The following is a 16,315-nucleotide window of genomic DNA, read 5'->3' as shown; positions in this document are numbered from 1 at the left end:
CATGACTGAGGAACACATTCCACTTCACCATTTTATATATAAGTCGCTGCGAGCCTATTCCCTAACCCGCAACACTTTAAAGCAGGGGTGGGCAACATTGACGATGGAGGGCCACTATAGTTCCACAGTCACTCCAGAGGGCCACTATAGTTCCACACTCACTCCAGAGGGCCACTATAGTTCCACAGTCACTCCAGAGGGCCACTATAGTTCCACACTCACTCCAGAGGGCCACTATAGTTCCACACTCACTCCAGAGGGCCACTATAGTTCCACACTCACTCCAGAGGGCCACTATAGTTCCACAGTCACTCCAGAGGGCCACTATAGTTCCACAGTCACTCCAGAGGGCCACTATAGTTCCACACTCACTCCAGAGGGCCACTATAGTTCCACAGTCACTCCAGAGGGCCACTATAGTTCCACATTCACTCCAGAGGACCACTATAGTTCCACACTCACACCAGAGGGCCACTATAGTTCCACACTCACTCCAGAGGGCCACTATAGTTCCACACTCACTCCAGAGGGCCACTATAGTTCCACACTCACTCCAGAGGGCCACTATAGTTCCACTCTCACTCCAGAGGGCCACTATATAGTTCCACACTCACTCCAGAGGGCCACTATATTTCCACACTCACTCCAGAGGGCCACTATATTTCCACACTCACTCCAGAGGGCCACTATAGTTCCACACTCACTCCAGAGGGCCACTATAGTTCCACACTCACTCCAGAGGGCCACTATAGTTCCACAGTCACTCCAGAGGGCCACTATAGTTCCACAGTCACTCCAGAGGGCCACTATAGTTCCACACTCACTCCAGAGGGCCACTATATTTCCACACTCACTCCAGAGGGCCACTATATTTCCACACTCACTCCAGAGGGCCACTATATTTGCACACTCACTCCAGAGGGCCACTATATTTCCACACTCACTCCAGAGGGCCACTATATTTCCACACTCACTCCAGAGGGCCACTATATTTGTCTCCACCAGGCCGAAGGCATGTGGGGAGAGTATGTTTTGCACTCCGTCCGTCCGTGTGTGTGTCCGTCCGTCCGTCCGTCCGTCCGTCCGTGTGTGTGTCCGTGAGCAGCTAATCTCGGCCACCGTTAACCCTGTCGATGCCACATTTTGCACACACACTCCCTGGATGCCAACGATGAACCTCTGCCCCAAACTTTCCAGAACGGCCTGTTATAGCGCCACCAGGAGGCCGCTTTGTGCAAAACAAGTTTTTGCACAGTACACCTACAGATTTTGTCCAAACATCACACAAATTGGTACACAGTCTCTCTAGAGCCATTCAACGAAACCGCTCTTTCAGATTTCTCAGACTCCATCCTGATTGGTTAAGATTGGCTTCCAAAGTTCACAGGAGTGCTCAGTTTAAAAAAAAATGCTGCAAATCATGAACACATCGCGTGATTTCCGTGAAATTGTGCACCCACATTCCCACTAGGCCGAGGACGAAATGCCACATGAACAATTTCAACTCAGACTCAAGGTGGCGCTATAACTGGCCGAAAAGTGTTTTTACCTCTAACTGCACGGATCTGTGGATAACTTTGTATGCCAACTCCCTAGAGGCCAAGGAAAAACCTTTGCCTGGAATTTTTCACATCTGCTCTTTATAGCGCCACCAGGAGGCCGACATATGTAAAACACATTTTCTATTATTACTCCTTCAGATTGTATCCAAATTTCACGCAAATCGGTACACATGATCTCCATAGTCATGTGATCAAGGCAGGTTTGTTTGATTTCTCATATTCCATCCTGATTGGCCACGCTTGGCTCCTACAGTTTTCAGGAGTAGCCCGCTTTGTACAAATCGCCACAACTCCTCAACACAGCGTCCGATTGCGATGAAACTGTGCATGCATATTCCCACTAGGCTGAGGAAGAAATCCTGGTGGAGACCTGTGCCCGGAAGGGCACTTTTTCTAGTTCCACACTCACTCCAGAGGGCCACTATATTTCCACATTCACTCCAGAGGGCCACTATAGTTCCACACTCACTCCAGAGGGCCACTATATTTCCACACTCACTCCAGAGGGCCACTATATTTCCACACTCACTCCAGAGGGCCACTATATTTCCACACTCACTCCAGAGGGCCACTATATTTCCACATTCACTCCAGAGGGCCACTATAGTTCCACACTCACTCCAGAGGGCCACTATAGTTCCACAGTCACTCCAGAGGGCCACTATAGTTCCACACTCACTCCAGAGGGCCACTATAGTTCCACACTCACTCCAGGGGGCCACTAGTTCCACACTCACTCCAGAGGGCCACTGTATTTCCACACTCACTCCAGAGGGCCACTGTATTTCCACACTCACTCCAGAGGACCACTATAGTTCCACACTCACACCAGATGGCCACTATAGTTCCAACTCACTCCAGAGGACCACTATAGTTCCACACTCACTCCAGATGGCCACTATAGTTCCAACTCACTCCAGAGGACCACTATAGTTCCACACTCACTCCAGAGGGCCACTATAGTTCCACACTCACTCCAGAGGGCCACTATAGTTCCACACTCACTCCAGAGGGCCACATTGCATATTAGGCTACTGTCGTAGCAAAAATAGCCGAGCTCGCAGCTATATTATTTGCTATTATTTGAATTGGAATCCTGAATTGTAACCTTTTTTATTTATTTTCAAATGCATTTAGTTATAGTTATATGTTAAGTAACTTTATGAACTAAATACAAATACATTGGACATGAAAAAAAAGGACAATTACATATTAATACTAGTAATAATGAGCTGAAATCAATAATATATCAGTATTCTGATATTAACCTGCAGGGTCCACATTGAGAGATGGTGGGCCGGGCCGCCAGTTGCCCATGTACAGTATGCTGTAGACAGTGTACTGTAAAGCATAACGCTTTACATTTGGGTGAACTTGCTGTTATGGTTTGGTTTCACTGAGTGTTCGTTCAGGTGGTAAGCTGGAGCAGCTTGTCCTTGTGCTCTGGTAGACTCAGGGTTGTGGTCGGACTAAATTTAGCAACTATACCCCCCCTCCCCTCCTCCCCCCCCCCTCTCCCCTCCCAACAGACCTATTTACAAACAGAGACAGACTTTAGATTAGACAGAGTTTGGACAATGTCTCCAGTCTTTAAATGCATAATAAGAATCACACCCGTGTGAAGTGAGGGGCGCTCTTACATCATCAACTTTCAATAGAATGCAGGTGTAGAGTTCAATAGGTTGACTGATAATAGAGTTCACATCAATCTCATTAGGACAATAAACCTGTTAATTAACCCTTCTATAAACACACATTTGTTTCTTAATCTTAAATGAAAACTAACCTTTTCATGTCAAGCTGAGGATTAGTCTAATCTGTATGATTGACAGGAGAGATGATCAGAGGAGCAGAGTTTTTACCATCATTATTAAGACATGGACTGAGGTATGGACATAGTTTCTCAGTGAAGGAGCAGCCAGTGAAAGAGTAGAGGTGAACTCTGGTCTCCACATCATAAAAGGCGACCAGACCCTCCTCATAATCCACAAACACTCCCACTGTCTGGAGCTCCTCTCTCACAGGGAGGACGACAGCAGGTTCAGAAGCAGCACGGTACTCATTTCCATTCCTCAAGACTATAATCCAGTAGCCTTCGTTGGGGGTAATTTTGATGTTTCCCTTCCTGTTAATGGACTCTCTGACCACTCCTACATCCCAGTCAGTGTCCCCTCCAACCTGAACCTCATAGTAGGACCTTCCTGAGGAGAAGCGTTGTTTTCCCAAGACACAGCCACATGTAGAGAATCTCTCTGTGTTGTCAGGGAGATTCTTCCTTACATTTCCATTACTCACTTGTTTTCCATCCTCAGACAGAATGAGTTTGGGATGTGCTGTATCAGGGTCCAGAGTTACATCCACTGCATATTGCTGGATCCTCCTCAGCTCAGCATCACGCAGCTTCTTCTCCATCTCCTGACTGAGTGTCTTCTCCAGCTGAGACAAAGCTGTCCTCACAGTCCCCACATATGAAGACTGAGGGACATTGACCTTTGTCCAGTCCTTGGTGGGTGGAGGGGTGTTGATGGATGAGAGGTTCTGGAGGAGGTGGAGGTGGTCTTCAGTGTGTGAGAGCTGCTTCAGCTCAGAGCTTCTCTTCTCTAACTCAGTGATTTCCAGTTGCAGATCTTTGATGAAGCCTTCAGCCTGTTTCTCTGTTGTTTTCTGCTTTTCTTCAATCACATCAATGAGCTCAGCCTGTTTTCTCTCAATACAGCTGATCAGAGCAGTGAAGACCTGCACACTGTCTGCTATCTCTCTGCCTGCATCTTTCTTACTGAGCACTACTGAGTGTTGGACCTCCTGGATCTTCACTCGTCTCTCCTGGATCATCTGCTGAACTTCAGCCTCTGTCTTTCCCAGCTCAGCCTTCTTTCCTTCATATGCCTCTTCCACAGATACAATCTGGTGTAACTTGTGGTCTAACTCAGTGCAGAACTGACAAACACACATGAGGTCAGTCTTACAGAACAGCTCCAGAGGTCTGTCATGTGTCTTACACAGAATGTCTTCCAGGTTCTTCACAGGGTCGATTAGTTTGTGTCGTTTTAACCTTAAGACTCTGTGATGAGGCTCCAGGTGAGTGTCACAGTAGGAGGTCAGACACACCAAGCAGGACTTCAGGGCTTTGAGTTTGGTCTCAGTACAGACGTCACAGGAGACTTCATCTGGTTCAGCAGCAGCAGCTGGTTCAGTGCTGGAAGTTTGTCTCTGCTGCTTTGACTTCCTCAACTGATCAGCCATCTCCGAGAAGACTTTGTTAACAGAGAATTCTGGTCTATTACAGAATGTTTTGTTACACAGTGGACACTGACACACATCCTTAATGTCCCAGTAATGTGTGATGCAGCTGTTGCAGTAGTTGTGTCCACATGGAGTCGTGATTGGATCAGTGAACACATCCAGACAGATAGAACACAGGAACTGCTCTTCAGACAGGAGACAGCTGGCAGACGCCATTTCTTCACACTGAAAATAAAAGTGAAACAAATGTAGTTTTGGGCTCTACTTCTCACACATATATAGTTATCTCTATCAGAGATAACTAGAATTGCGGACGCAATTCTAGTGTTGCAAATTGCGGACGCTTCACTTTTTGGAATATAACCCTTGAACCCAGTGGCGGTGCGTCCATAATTAGGGGGCGCTGGTGCGCCGCACCACCATGCACAACCCCTGAATAAAACGTGAATAAGAATGACTGAGAAACAACAGGGCACAGAAATTGAAGTTGTAGAGAGCTACAAATACTTGGGTGTCGTTCTGGACAACACACTCTCCTTTGACTCTCATGTTGCCTCTACTTCAAAAAAAGTCCAGCAGCGTCTTTTTTTTCTGAGGAAAATGCATTATTTTAATGTCTCATCTGTAATGATGACTCTTTTTTATAGGAGTTTTATTGAATCTGTTCTTATGTTTTGTATGGTTGCCTGGTACGGAAATCTGACCCTAGCAAACAAGAACAGGCTCAGCAGCCTCGTCAAAGTGGCCAGTAAGATTTCTGGGAGAACCCAAGCCCAACTTATAGATCTGTACAAGAGGCAGATGCTTAAGAGAACCTCCTCCCTCCTGGAGGTATCGGATCACCCACTTCGGTCTGAGTTTGAACTGTTGCCCTCAGGTCGTCGGCTGAGGGTGCCCGCCACAAAGACTAATCGGTTCAAATTATCATTTGTCCCAGCTGCTATTCAACTGCTGAACAGCAAATAGCACTTTATTCTTGCCCCTTTGCACTTACTGCCCACTAATGCACTTTTGCTGACTTTGCTACTACTGTATGTCATGAATTCTCTGTCTCTAGTGCCCTGTTCTTAGTCTTGCATTGCATGTTGTTGTTGTAGGTATTTTGTGTGTATTTTACTATGATCTGGCTGCAAACCAATTTCCCGCAAGGGACAATAAAGCTAACCTTGAACCTTGAACCTTGGGCCAGCTGGGCCCAAACGGATCTAGAAAGATGGCGCCTTACAATTCAAGGACTGACAGGCTTCATTTTACGTTCATGTTAGACCCGGGGAAAGCTTTGTCCATATTTTTTACAGTCTATGGGTTTAACACACAGCCACAACAACATACAGTATGCTAGAAAAACACGAGGGATGTGGCAGATGGAACCAGATAAAGTCAAGATAATAATATAGTTTATACCTTTTGTTACATTTTGGAAATGTTAAGCCACAAGGTGGCAGCATTATGTCTTTGAGCCATTTACAGAGTACTGTGTATTATGTATTTTTATTTAAAAAAATAAATGCCTTTCATTGAATGTGATGATACCTAGTGCATGTTTTCTTGATGTTGTTATAGCGCCCCCTCTAGGGAAAAAGTCACCGGCCGCCACTGCTTGAACCACAGGATTTACAGTTAAATAAAAATCTGTGAATATATTTTTCAGATTCCATTTTGATTTGCTGCTGGTTTGCGGCTTGCGGCAGGAGCCCATTTAGCACAAAAAACAACACTGACTCTGACTCTCTGTTCATTTCACTCTACACCTCTTCTGGCCCTGTGCACACACACACACACACACACACACACACACACACACACACACACACACACACACACACACACACACACACACACACACACACACACACACACACACACACACACACAGAGGCCATCTTATCTACATTGATTCCAATCACATATTCTTCAGCTGTGTTTGTGTTTATTCACCTTCATAGGATATTTGGATAATAAGTCTACTTTCTAATGATTGCAATTTAAATACAACAATGTCTTCATGATGGTGTATATGTCTCTATATGACATAGACTCCATGTCATTCAGTTGGCCACATTGCATATCTTATCATTTCACGTCTGAAGTGCACATTGATCACATGATCAGGTTGTTTTTCTCCTGTCAATTATTCTCAATAGGCTACACACACACACACACACACACACACACACACACACACACACACACACACACACACACACACACACTAAACAGCCTGGATTTGAAGTGAAAAATGTGCTTCCTTGCAATGATGGTCACGTGTGATAAAGTTCAGGATTAAAACAGAGTGACTGACTAAAGGATAAATCATGAACTAAATGCAGAACTCACCAATGTTGAGGTTGTCAGTGTGTGTGTAAAACGTGCTGTTGAAAGGTTTTCTACAGACTACAGAGAGTGAGCTGCTGCCACCAACTTTACTTTCGTTTCACTAGAATTTACCCACTGAGGAAGTGGAGCTGTTGACCCTTTACTGCCACCTGCTGGAAGAAACACTTCATTTGAACCCCAGGCCAGCATCCAAAACTGTATAGGGGGAACATTATCCAAAAATAGCCTATCTACAAGCTCACAATGACAATTATTGTGTAAAAAAAAAAAATCTGACCGGGCACCCATTTTGGTGTCGGCATCATGTTGTGCTTTAGCTATTGAAAAATAGCAGATATACAAGCTCATATCGCGCCACCGAGTGGCGCGATACGAGCTTGTAGGTCTGCTATTTTTGAAAAATCGAAGAGCGACTGACATTTCTAGAATCTGATCTCAGGTCAGAATGGGTTAATCAGACCAGTGTGTGTCCAGTGGAAACCTCGTATGAATCTGATCTCAGGTCAGAATGGGTTAAGAAGAGCTAGAGGATTAGAAGAAGAGGGTTTAACAAGAGGTTTAGTAGTAATACCACAATTTGAAAAAGTAAATTTTTGACTTGAGTAAAAGTACAAAAAGTAATTGGCATTGAAATATATTCGTTCTAAAAATAGCCAATCTCGCAACGCATCAAGAAGTGACACTTTGTGAGCTTGTATAGATTGTAGCTATGTTCAAAAAGCCAAAATATAACATAGGGCTTAAGAGGTTAAATACGTCATCTAATTCCGGCCAATCAGAATTTGTGTCCTCACCTAACCTTCGTCTTCAATGTTTGTGTTAACGTAATGTTTGTGTGTTTACACAAACACTCGAAATTGTCCATTCATTGTCAACGGCATTTCATGTTTGTGTTTATTTATTATTATTATTGTGTTAGGACAAAGCTGGTGTTGCACTCACACTAAAAGCTGTACATAGATCGCCCCTCAAAAATAAATACATATGGCTTTGGAAAACAAGAAACTATACATTTTTCTAAATATCGTCTCTCACGCCTTTCTAACCCACTATAGGCATCGTGTTCCCTTACTTCCCTCGACTGGGTCGCTACAACCTGAACTTCTACGACGGCGAGCGGGCGTGCCGCGACCAGGACGCCATCGTGGCGTCCTTCGACCAGCTGTACGAGGCGTGGCGAGGAGGGCTGGACTGGTGCAACGCAGGCTGGCTGAGCGACGGCTCCGTGCAGTACCCCATCACCAACCCCCGGGAACCCTGCGGGGGCAAGAACACCGTGGCCGGCGTCCGCAACTACGGCCTGCGAGACAAGGAGAAGAACCAGTACGACGTGTTCTGCTTCACTTCCAACTACAAAGGTACAAAAGACAAAAAAATCACACCCGTGTGAACCTCTCTCTCTCTCTCTCTCTCTCTCATTAGCAGGCAACAGAGCAGCACTATCCCTCTCTGTTTCTGGCGCCCCCTACTGGTACTAATAGTCCTATACGGGTGCTCATTAACGTCACATACATAGGTGAACAACACATAGGTGTACACGGACATTGCTGGTTGTAGGAGTGGTTGCACCACTTAAAAATCACCCAAGACTAAATGAAAAGAAAGACATGCCATCTCTGCCTTTTTAGGAGACGGGAAGCAGGTTGGAGTCTATTATTTGAGTGAACGTGAACCAGTGGCGTTTCCAGGAATTACATTTTGGCCAGGAAAGATGTGTTAATTGTCGTCGTCCCCCGCGCACAATCAGTGTAGCACTGAGAGATATAAAGAGATATACTGTACCTGCCAGACAGTAGGATACAAAGAGATATACCTGCCAGACAGTAGGATACAAAGAGATATACCTGCCAGACAGTAGGATACAAAGAGATATACCTGCCAGACAGTAGGATACAAAGAGATATACCTGCCAGACAGTAGGATACAAAGAGATATACCTGCCAGACAGTAGGATACAAAGAGATATACCTGCCAGACAGTAGGATACAAAGAGATATACCTGCCAGACAGTAGGATACAAAGAGATATACCTGCCAGACAGTAGGATACATTTCCCCACGTCCCCACCAAAGAGGTCCAGGTGTTATTTTGTGCAAAAGCGCATTATTGGCCATTTCCCCTACCATAAGCCCTCAATGAATTGAATTGAATTGCATTGGGGTGTTGTGCTAATTCGCTTATTTCCATCGCTCAAAAATCTATTGTATATCCTCTCTTCATGATGTAAATGGTATCGCAAGCGGCACACTTTACTACTTATTTTGATGTAAATAAGCTAATTAGCACCAAAACCCAGCCCCCATTGAGGGCTTATATTAGGGGAAATAGCCAATAATGCACTTTTGCACGAAATATCACCTGGACCTCTCTTTGTTGGAGGACGTTAACAACTACAAATAACAACTGGAACTCTTTGGTGGGGACGTAACAACTACAAATAAAGGTACGAAAGCCTTCTAGCATGGAATTCTCCTTTAAAAGGTATCGCTACCCCCCCCCAGGTCGATTCTACTACCTGATCCACCCCACCAAGCTGACGTACGACGAGGCGGTGCGGGCGTGCCAGCGGGACGGCGCGCAGATCGCCAAGGTGGGCCAGATGTACGCCGCCTGGAAGCTGCTGGGCTTCGACCGCTGCGACGCCGGCTGGCTGGCCGACGGCAGCGTGCGCTACCCCATCACGCACCCGCGCCGCCGCTGCAGCCCCACGGAGGCCGCCGTGCGCTTCAACGGCTTCCCCGACAAGAAGCACAAGCTGTACGGAGTGTACTGCTTCAAGGGGCCCAACTGAGACGGTACAGGACGGACGGGACGGGACGGGACGCGCGGAGCGGAGCAGTCACTCCACTCCACTCTACTCGCACACACGCTTATGTCAGTCTGAGCAAAAGAACAACAAACAAGTACACGCATGCAAACGTGCACAGGCACACACACACAGGCACACACACAGACACACGGACGCACGCAGACACGCGCAACATGCACGCGCACGCACACACACACACACACACACACACACGCACGCAAACAAACGCACACACACATCCATAGACCCAGAAGTCCTTCAGGTTTTGCTATCGCGAGGATTTTTGGTCACCACGTGGACAGTAATACCGTGTGCACACGCAAACACACACACGCACACACACACGCACGCACACACACATGCACACACACACGCACACGCGCACACACGCACACGCACACACTAGAGAACCAACGAGCGAGAAGGAAGAGAAAGCCTTGTAAAGGGTGTATCTTTGGTATGAACAAAAACACATGAAACTGTGATATGATCCTTTATTTTATGAAGATGAGTGTTGTTATGTCAGTTATGTTCAAGAAACCATGTTTTTTTGGGAATCTTAGGACCTGTTTAATCTCTCCGAGGAGTACAGTAGTAGTTTACACACACATATATTTAAGGTTCATATTATACTATTTGATCAAATTCCTATGCAGGGCCAGAGATACTGTAGGTTACCGTGGAAACGGCTGTCAACAGAGCTGTAGTGACAGCGTCAACAACAGAGGACTTGGCGTGTCACATGACTACTAGGGTCACATGACTAGGGTCACATGACTAGAACAACTGAACATTTAAAAGGGACATTTCACCCCTTTTGCAACCAGATCTTATTTTAATGATGTTTTGGAGACAATTAAGAAACACTTTCCTGGGGGTTTTTATGTGGGTAATGTGTGTTTTTAGATAGTATTTCAAAGTGTCCATGATGTCAGGGACACTGTGCTCACTTCCATCATTGGACTACAATTCCCATAATGCTCTGGTGCTCCTCCTTGTGGATAGGGGACAACATGTAGTCCAATGTTAATTAAATAAGGTTAGGAAGCGAAGACAGTACGGTGGACTCCATGTTGCTCCCTGGGAGGAAAGAAACATGCGCAATGGGCTATATGCAGCCAACACTTCCAGCTTCCTTGGTCTCAATTGCGCATGTTTCTTTCCTTCCAGGGAGCAACATGGAGTCCACCGTACGGTCTTCGCTTCCTAACCTTATTTCATTAACCTTGATGTAGTCCAGGAAGTAAGTGAGCCACTTGGAAGTACTAAAATATCTAATAACACACGTACTACCCACATAAAAACCCCAGGAAACAAGTGTTTCTTGTCTCCCAAACATCATAAAAATAAGATCTAGTTGCAAAAGGGGTGAAGTGACCCTTTTATAGCCTCCATTTATATGCCGTTGCACGGCAGTGTCGTCGTGCGCTGAAACATCACAGATCTACAAGCTCACGTTGCATCGGCGCCCAGGCGCACTGGATGCTTGTAGATTGCCTATTTTCAGCACGCGACACCGTCCTGCGGCGAAGCATAAATTAAACATTACAGTACTTTTTTCTTTTCATGGTTGGACCGATATTTAGGGCACGTAATGTTTTTTGTTTATGTTTTTTTTATGTAAAACAACGAAGCCAACAAAAGCTTAACACAGCTCAAATAATCTCTGCTGTCTTGAGTTATCAAGGTGCTATTACTTTGTACTTCATCATAACTTCGTCAGTATTTTATTTTTTATATTAATGTATTGTGTACGGACCAAACATCAATCTCATCACGGAAAATGGATACAAATCGAATAGAAAGCCATTAACGTTGTTTAAATAGAAACTACATAGCATACGAGTATCTTGAATAATGTTACTGTTAATGCATATTTTTTTATATATATAGAAATATTTACCTTCTTTTTTTTCCTCTCAAACTATATACCAGATTCCCTAGTTTAGATTAATACCTGATTTAAAGGGATAGCTTTCTTCGCCTCCATGAGTATCCCTTTAACTCTATTGAAAGAAAAAACAAAACAAAACAAAATCTATATATATATACTGTATATATATATACTTCTTTTTGCACTTGCACATACAAAAGATGCCCAATACGCCTATGATAATGGTCAGTTGGTCACAGGGGGTTGTAGGCAGACGGTACCCCCCCCCCCCCTATACAGCAATAGAAAATGCCTGGCATAAAAATACAGTACTGTGCAGAAAGAGCGTTAACTCTATATACAGCACAATGACAGTGCTCAGTAAGTGCTCTATTACTGCTGCTGCTTCTGCAACTCAGTGCTTGGCTTGGAGTTGAACCTAGACTGCAGAGCATGACGACTTAAAATCACAACACATACAGTATAACAGCCAGCCGGGCAGCTCCTACACTATACAGTTTAGTTTAAGATCATGAAAGAAAAACAGAAAACCTTCAGAAACTGCTATTTTTATACAAATAGTTTCTTAGAGTGAATGAGTAAAAAACCAGAGCCTGTGCGAGCATAGTTTTTTTTTTTTTTTTTTTTCTCTCTCCTCACAGAATTTGGCTTTAGAATTGCAAACTAAAGAGTAAGACCTATATATATATGCTAGCTACGAGTAGACTACCAGTTTGAACACAGTTCTGAAACTGACCTGCGGTTGGAGGTCGTGAGGGATATACACTCCCTACGTTAAGCCAATATCAGAATTAAAGGCCAGTGGAGCTACATTTATTCAGGTTGGACCCGGTGTCTAATTTAGGCTATTAGTCTGTTGTACAACTAAGTATAGATCAGGTTTTTAGAGAGAGGTTTAAAACTATAAAGACAAGCTGAAATTGTATTTTTGAGAGTTATTCCATGAGAGTTTCCGTGAAGTGAAGTGATGTATTTCCTAGTCTAAGTGCAACATGAGCTGAGTGCGGATCAGCCAGTCAGGCTGATGGGGTTGGGGTTGAACCTTAAAATAAGAATAGAATGAACAGAATATCTATACGAAGCAACTGAAAAACCTGTTATTTCAATGGTAGTGGATGGAGAGAAGGGATTTTTGTCCAACCATGAAGTAAAAACGGGTCGGCAACCAATGGGTGCGAAGAGGGGCACAACCACGGGCGGGACTTGCTGATGTAAATCACGCATGACATTAAGATTGGACTTTTGAATATATAAAACAAATTATACGCTTTTGTTGTTTTTCATATAGTTTGTCTCCAATATGGATATGGATATATTCTCCAAAATAAGTGAAAAACATATATATGATTTTATTTCAGCTTGTCTTTAAGTCGTCCTCTCCGCTGAACACATTCACGGTAAACGCTTCTCTAGCAGATATCAAAGAACTGCTGGACAGACTCATAAATATTCCTTTGTATAATCATAATAGTCTCAGCCATATTGTAACACTGCTTTCCTTGCCAACAAAGCACAGTCAGTCGGTGGTTTGGACTTTGGGAGTGATTTGAAAAAGTTCTCAGGATAAAGAAAAAAATAAACAAAAGATTTGTGAAGAACAGTAAATGTTGTACTTCTAGGAGGAGTCTTATCACAGTGTTACTATTACAAACATGGAAGCAGAGTTTATTGCTTTTCCCATCCGACTATATTATTTTATTTCAACTGATTTGACTGTCTATGTAAACGATTCAGTTTGTTCACATTCTAAGGAAAACAGAGTTATAAGTAGGCCTATATGTCATAGTAATGTCCATTTTACTTTCTGTATAGGCCTGCTATGCTACCGTATCACTTTCTGTAGACCTATGAAGTCTGTATAGTCCTATGGTAAAGTATGTCCATTTTTACTTTCTATAGGCCTATGGTACAATTTCCAATGTCCATTTTAGTCACCAGGAGTCTTGTTTGTAACTAAAGTATGAAAAGGAAAACTTTATGGACCCAAAGTGAAATAAAATACAACTATAGACAATTCAGCGTTTGTGGCTCCTGTCATCATTATCCCATTCAGGGCGGGAACCCGTTTTGGTGTCAGCATCATGTCATGCTTTAGCTATTGAAAAATAGCAGATCTACAAGCTCATAGCGCGCCACCGAGTGGCGCGCTACGAGCTTGTAGGTCTGCTATTTTTGAAAAATCGAAGAGCGACTGACATTTTTAGAATCTGATCTCAGGTCAGAATGGGTTAATCAGACCAGTGTGTGTCCAGTGTTATGAATCTGATCTCAGGTCAGAATGGGTTTTAAAGTGACCCGTCTATACAGCTGAAGTCACTGAAAGCTCACCTGAACTCGACAAAATGCTGTACTGTATGACATAATATATCCAATATAATATGTTGATAGCCAATAGAATGTCGTTCATACTCATAAATGGTGCATTTATATAGCGCCTTTAAAGGTATATTCAGTGATTTCACTTAATTCAAATATCACTTATTCTTTTGTTTTGTTGTGATAATCCTCCCGACTATAGAGTGTGCTGACCATATAAGGAGTTCCTCCCTGTCCCCAGTTAACCCCTGGGGGTCAAAAAATCTTAGGTTTCGTTTTTGACTCTCTATCCTGATTGGACGAAAGGCTGGGTCCCACAGCCAAAAACGAAACCTAAGGTTTTTTGAGTGAAATCACTGAATATACCTTTAATCCAAGGCGCTTTACATATAGATTGGGTGATTGTGGCGGAAGCCATGCAAGGTACCAACCAGCACATCGGGAGCAATTTGGGGTTCAGTGTCTTGCCCAAGGACACTTCGACATGCAGACAGGAGGAGCCGGGATTCGAACCGCCGACCCATGGATCATTGGACGACCTGTTCTACCTCCTGAGCCACAGCCTCCTCACTCATTGTTGATAGACTGCCATTATAAAGATGGATGTATATAATTGGTTATACACCTGTGTCAATAAACTAACTATACCCAACTAACTAACTAGCACCGAAAATATTCATTCATATTCTTTCAAATAACCCATTCATTAATTAATATACGTAACTACTAGTTGTTTAATTACTTCACAACCATTCATTCATTTAAAATGTTAAGTACTTTCCATGTAATGTTCTTGTAAGTTCTTACAAGAAAACAAATGCCTCTTGCATCAAACAGACCAGGACAATGAGGAAGTAACCTCCACATAATTATGCAAGTAACGATGCAAGTTGTTATGTCTGTGTCCCTTTCATGCACATATATGGAGTTCTTTGTCAGGCATTCCCAAATATGGAGTCTAGATGCAGATAAGATGTCATCACAGCATTGTGATATCAGGACAGGCCAGCTCCAGATGGAGCCTGGGCAGGGGCCCTGTTCCAGAGCCCGGGCAGAGAGGCCTTTTGTGGCGGTTCTGACAAACGTGGGTCCAAACAGACTCAATAGCCAGGCACTGCTGCACTCTCCCTGTGGTGGTGTGGAACGTGTGTGTCGAATTTTCAGACGGTGGGCCGAACGGTTCTCGAGTTACGTGGATTACAGACATAGGTACACACACTTGGTGAGTACCTATGTACTTGAGTACTTGGTGCCGTAATTGTCTCCACCAGGCCGAAGGCATGGGGGGAGAGTATGTTTTGCACTCCGTCCGTCCGTGTGTGTGTGTGTGTCCGTGAGCAGCTAATCTCCGGCACCGCTAACCCGGTCGATGCCAAATTTTGCACACACACTCCCTGGATGCCAACGATGAACCTCTGCCCCAGAATTTCCAGAACGGCCTGTTATAGCGCCACCAGGAGGCCGCTTTGTGCAAAACAAGTTTTTGCACAGTACACCTACAGATTTTGTCCAAACATCGCGCAAATTGGTACACAGTCTCTCTAGTTTAAATAATAATTCAGATTGTATTAATATTAACTCTACTACATACTTTCTTATGCTTACTCAAGTAATTATTTACAAACACTCCTATCCTCCTGGTGGAGACCTGTGCCCAGAAGGGCACTTTTTCTAGTTACTGATGGAGCAGACATAAACTACACAGGTCCACAGGTTCATATCCGCCTGCTGTGCTGAGCACTGCCTCCGCGCTGCCTCTGTCACGGTCACTGGATGCAGAGGGAAGAACCCAGCTAACCCTCGACGTTCTGCCAACGGCTTGGTGACGTGTGACCCACATCCCATCCAGTACTTCATTCTGTCACAGTTGAAGCTGACGAGCTTCTCGTTGTGGACATTGGGGAGGGGGGGGGGTCGTAGGTACCCAGTTGCTCTATGTATTTGCCGTCACGTGCCCTTTTGTTGTAGGCTGCCACCATGGTTCTTTCTGGCCGTCGCACTACAGTAAAGAGCTGCGTGGAACTCCATATTTGGGCCTTGCTGACGTCACATTTGATGACGTAGACATGACGCCGCTATAACAGCCCCCATATCCTTCGGGCAACGGGTATATTTCCTTCATAGTGTTCCTTCTCAGCCGTCTTCCAGACAGCA

General features: G+C 44.4%; 2 protein-coding genes across 4 annotated transcripts in view; one reads left to right on the top strand and one right to left on the bottom strand.

Annotated features, from left to right (window-relative positions):
- hapln1b (hyaluronan and proteoglycan link protein 1b) overlaps positions 1-10,737 on the top strand; it is a 55,332-nt gene extending 44,595 nt beyond the window's left edge. For all 3 annotated transcript variants that reach the window (XM_083794216.1, XM_083794217.1, XM_083794218.1), the window contains exons 5-6: positions 8,198-8,500; positions 9,644-10,737. In XM_083794216.1, the coding sequence (XP_083650342.1) occupies positions 8,198-8,500; positions 9,644-9,933 (593 nt within the window). In that variant the 3' untranslated portion in view covers positions 9,934-10,737. The remainder of the gene's footprint in view (positions 1-8,197; positions 8,501-9,643) is intronic.
- LOC310879481 (E3 ubiquitin-protein ligase TRIM39-like) lies at positions 3,375-5,021 on the bottom strand (the record flags this gene model as incomplete). The annotated part of the gene is made up of 1 exon (XM_083794206.1): positions 3,375-5,021. The coding sequence occupies one exon, from the start codon at positions 5,019-5,021 to the stop codon at positions 3,375-3,377; it is 1,647 nt and encodes a 548-aa protein (XP_083650332.1).
- Positions 10,738-16,315: the final 5,578 nt, after the last annotated feature.

The sequence above is a fragment of the Protomyctophum parallelum genome (assembly GCF_964188405.1).
Source record: "Protomyctophum parallelum genome assembly, chromosome: 21".
Classification (NCBI taxonomy): Eukaryota; Metazoa; Chordata; class Actinopteri; order Myctophiformes; family Myctophidae; genus Protomyctophum; species Protomyctophum parallelum.
Note: the sequence above shows the minus strand (reverse complement) of the source record. Positions and strands in the feature narration are given on the sequence as shown.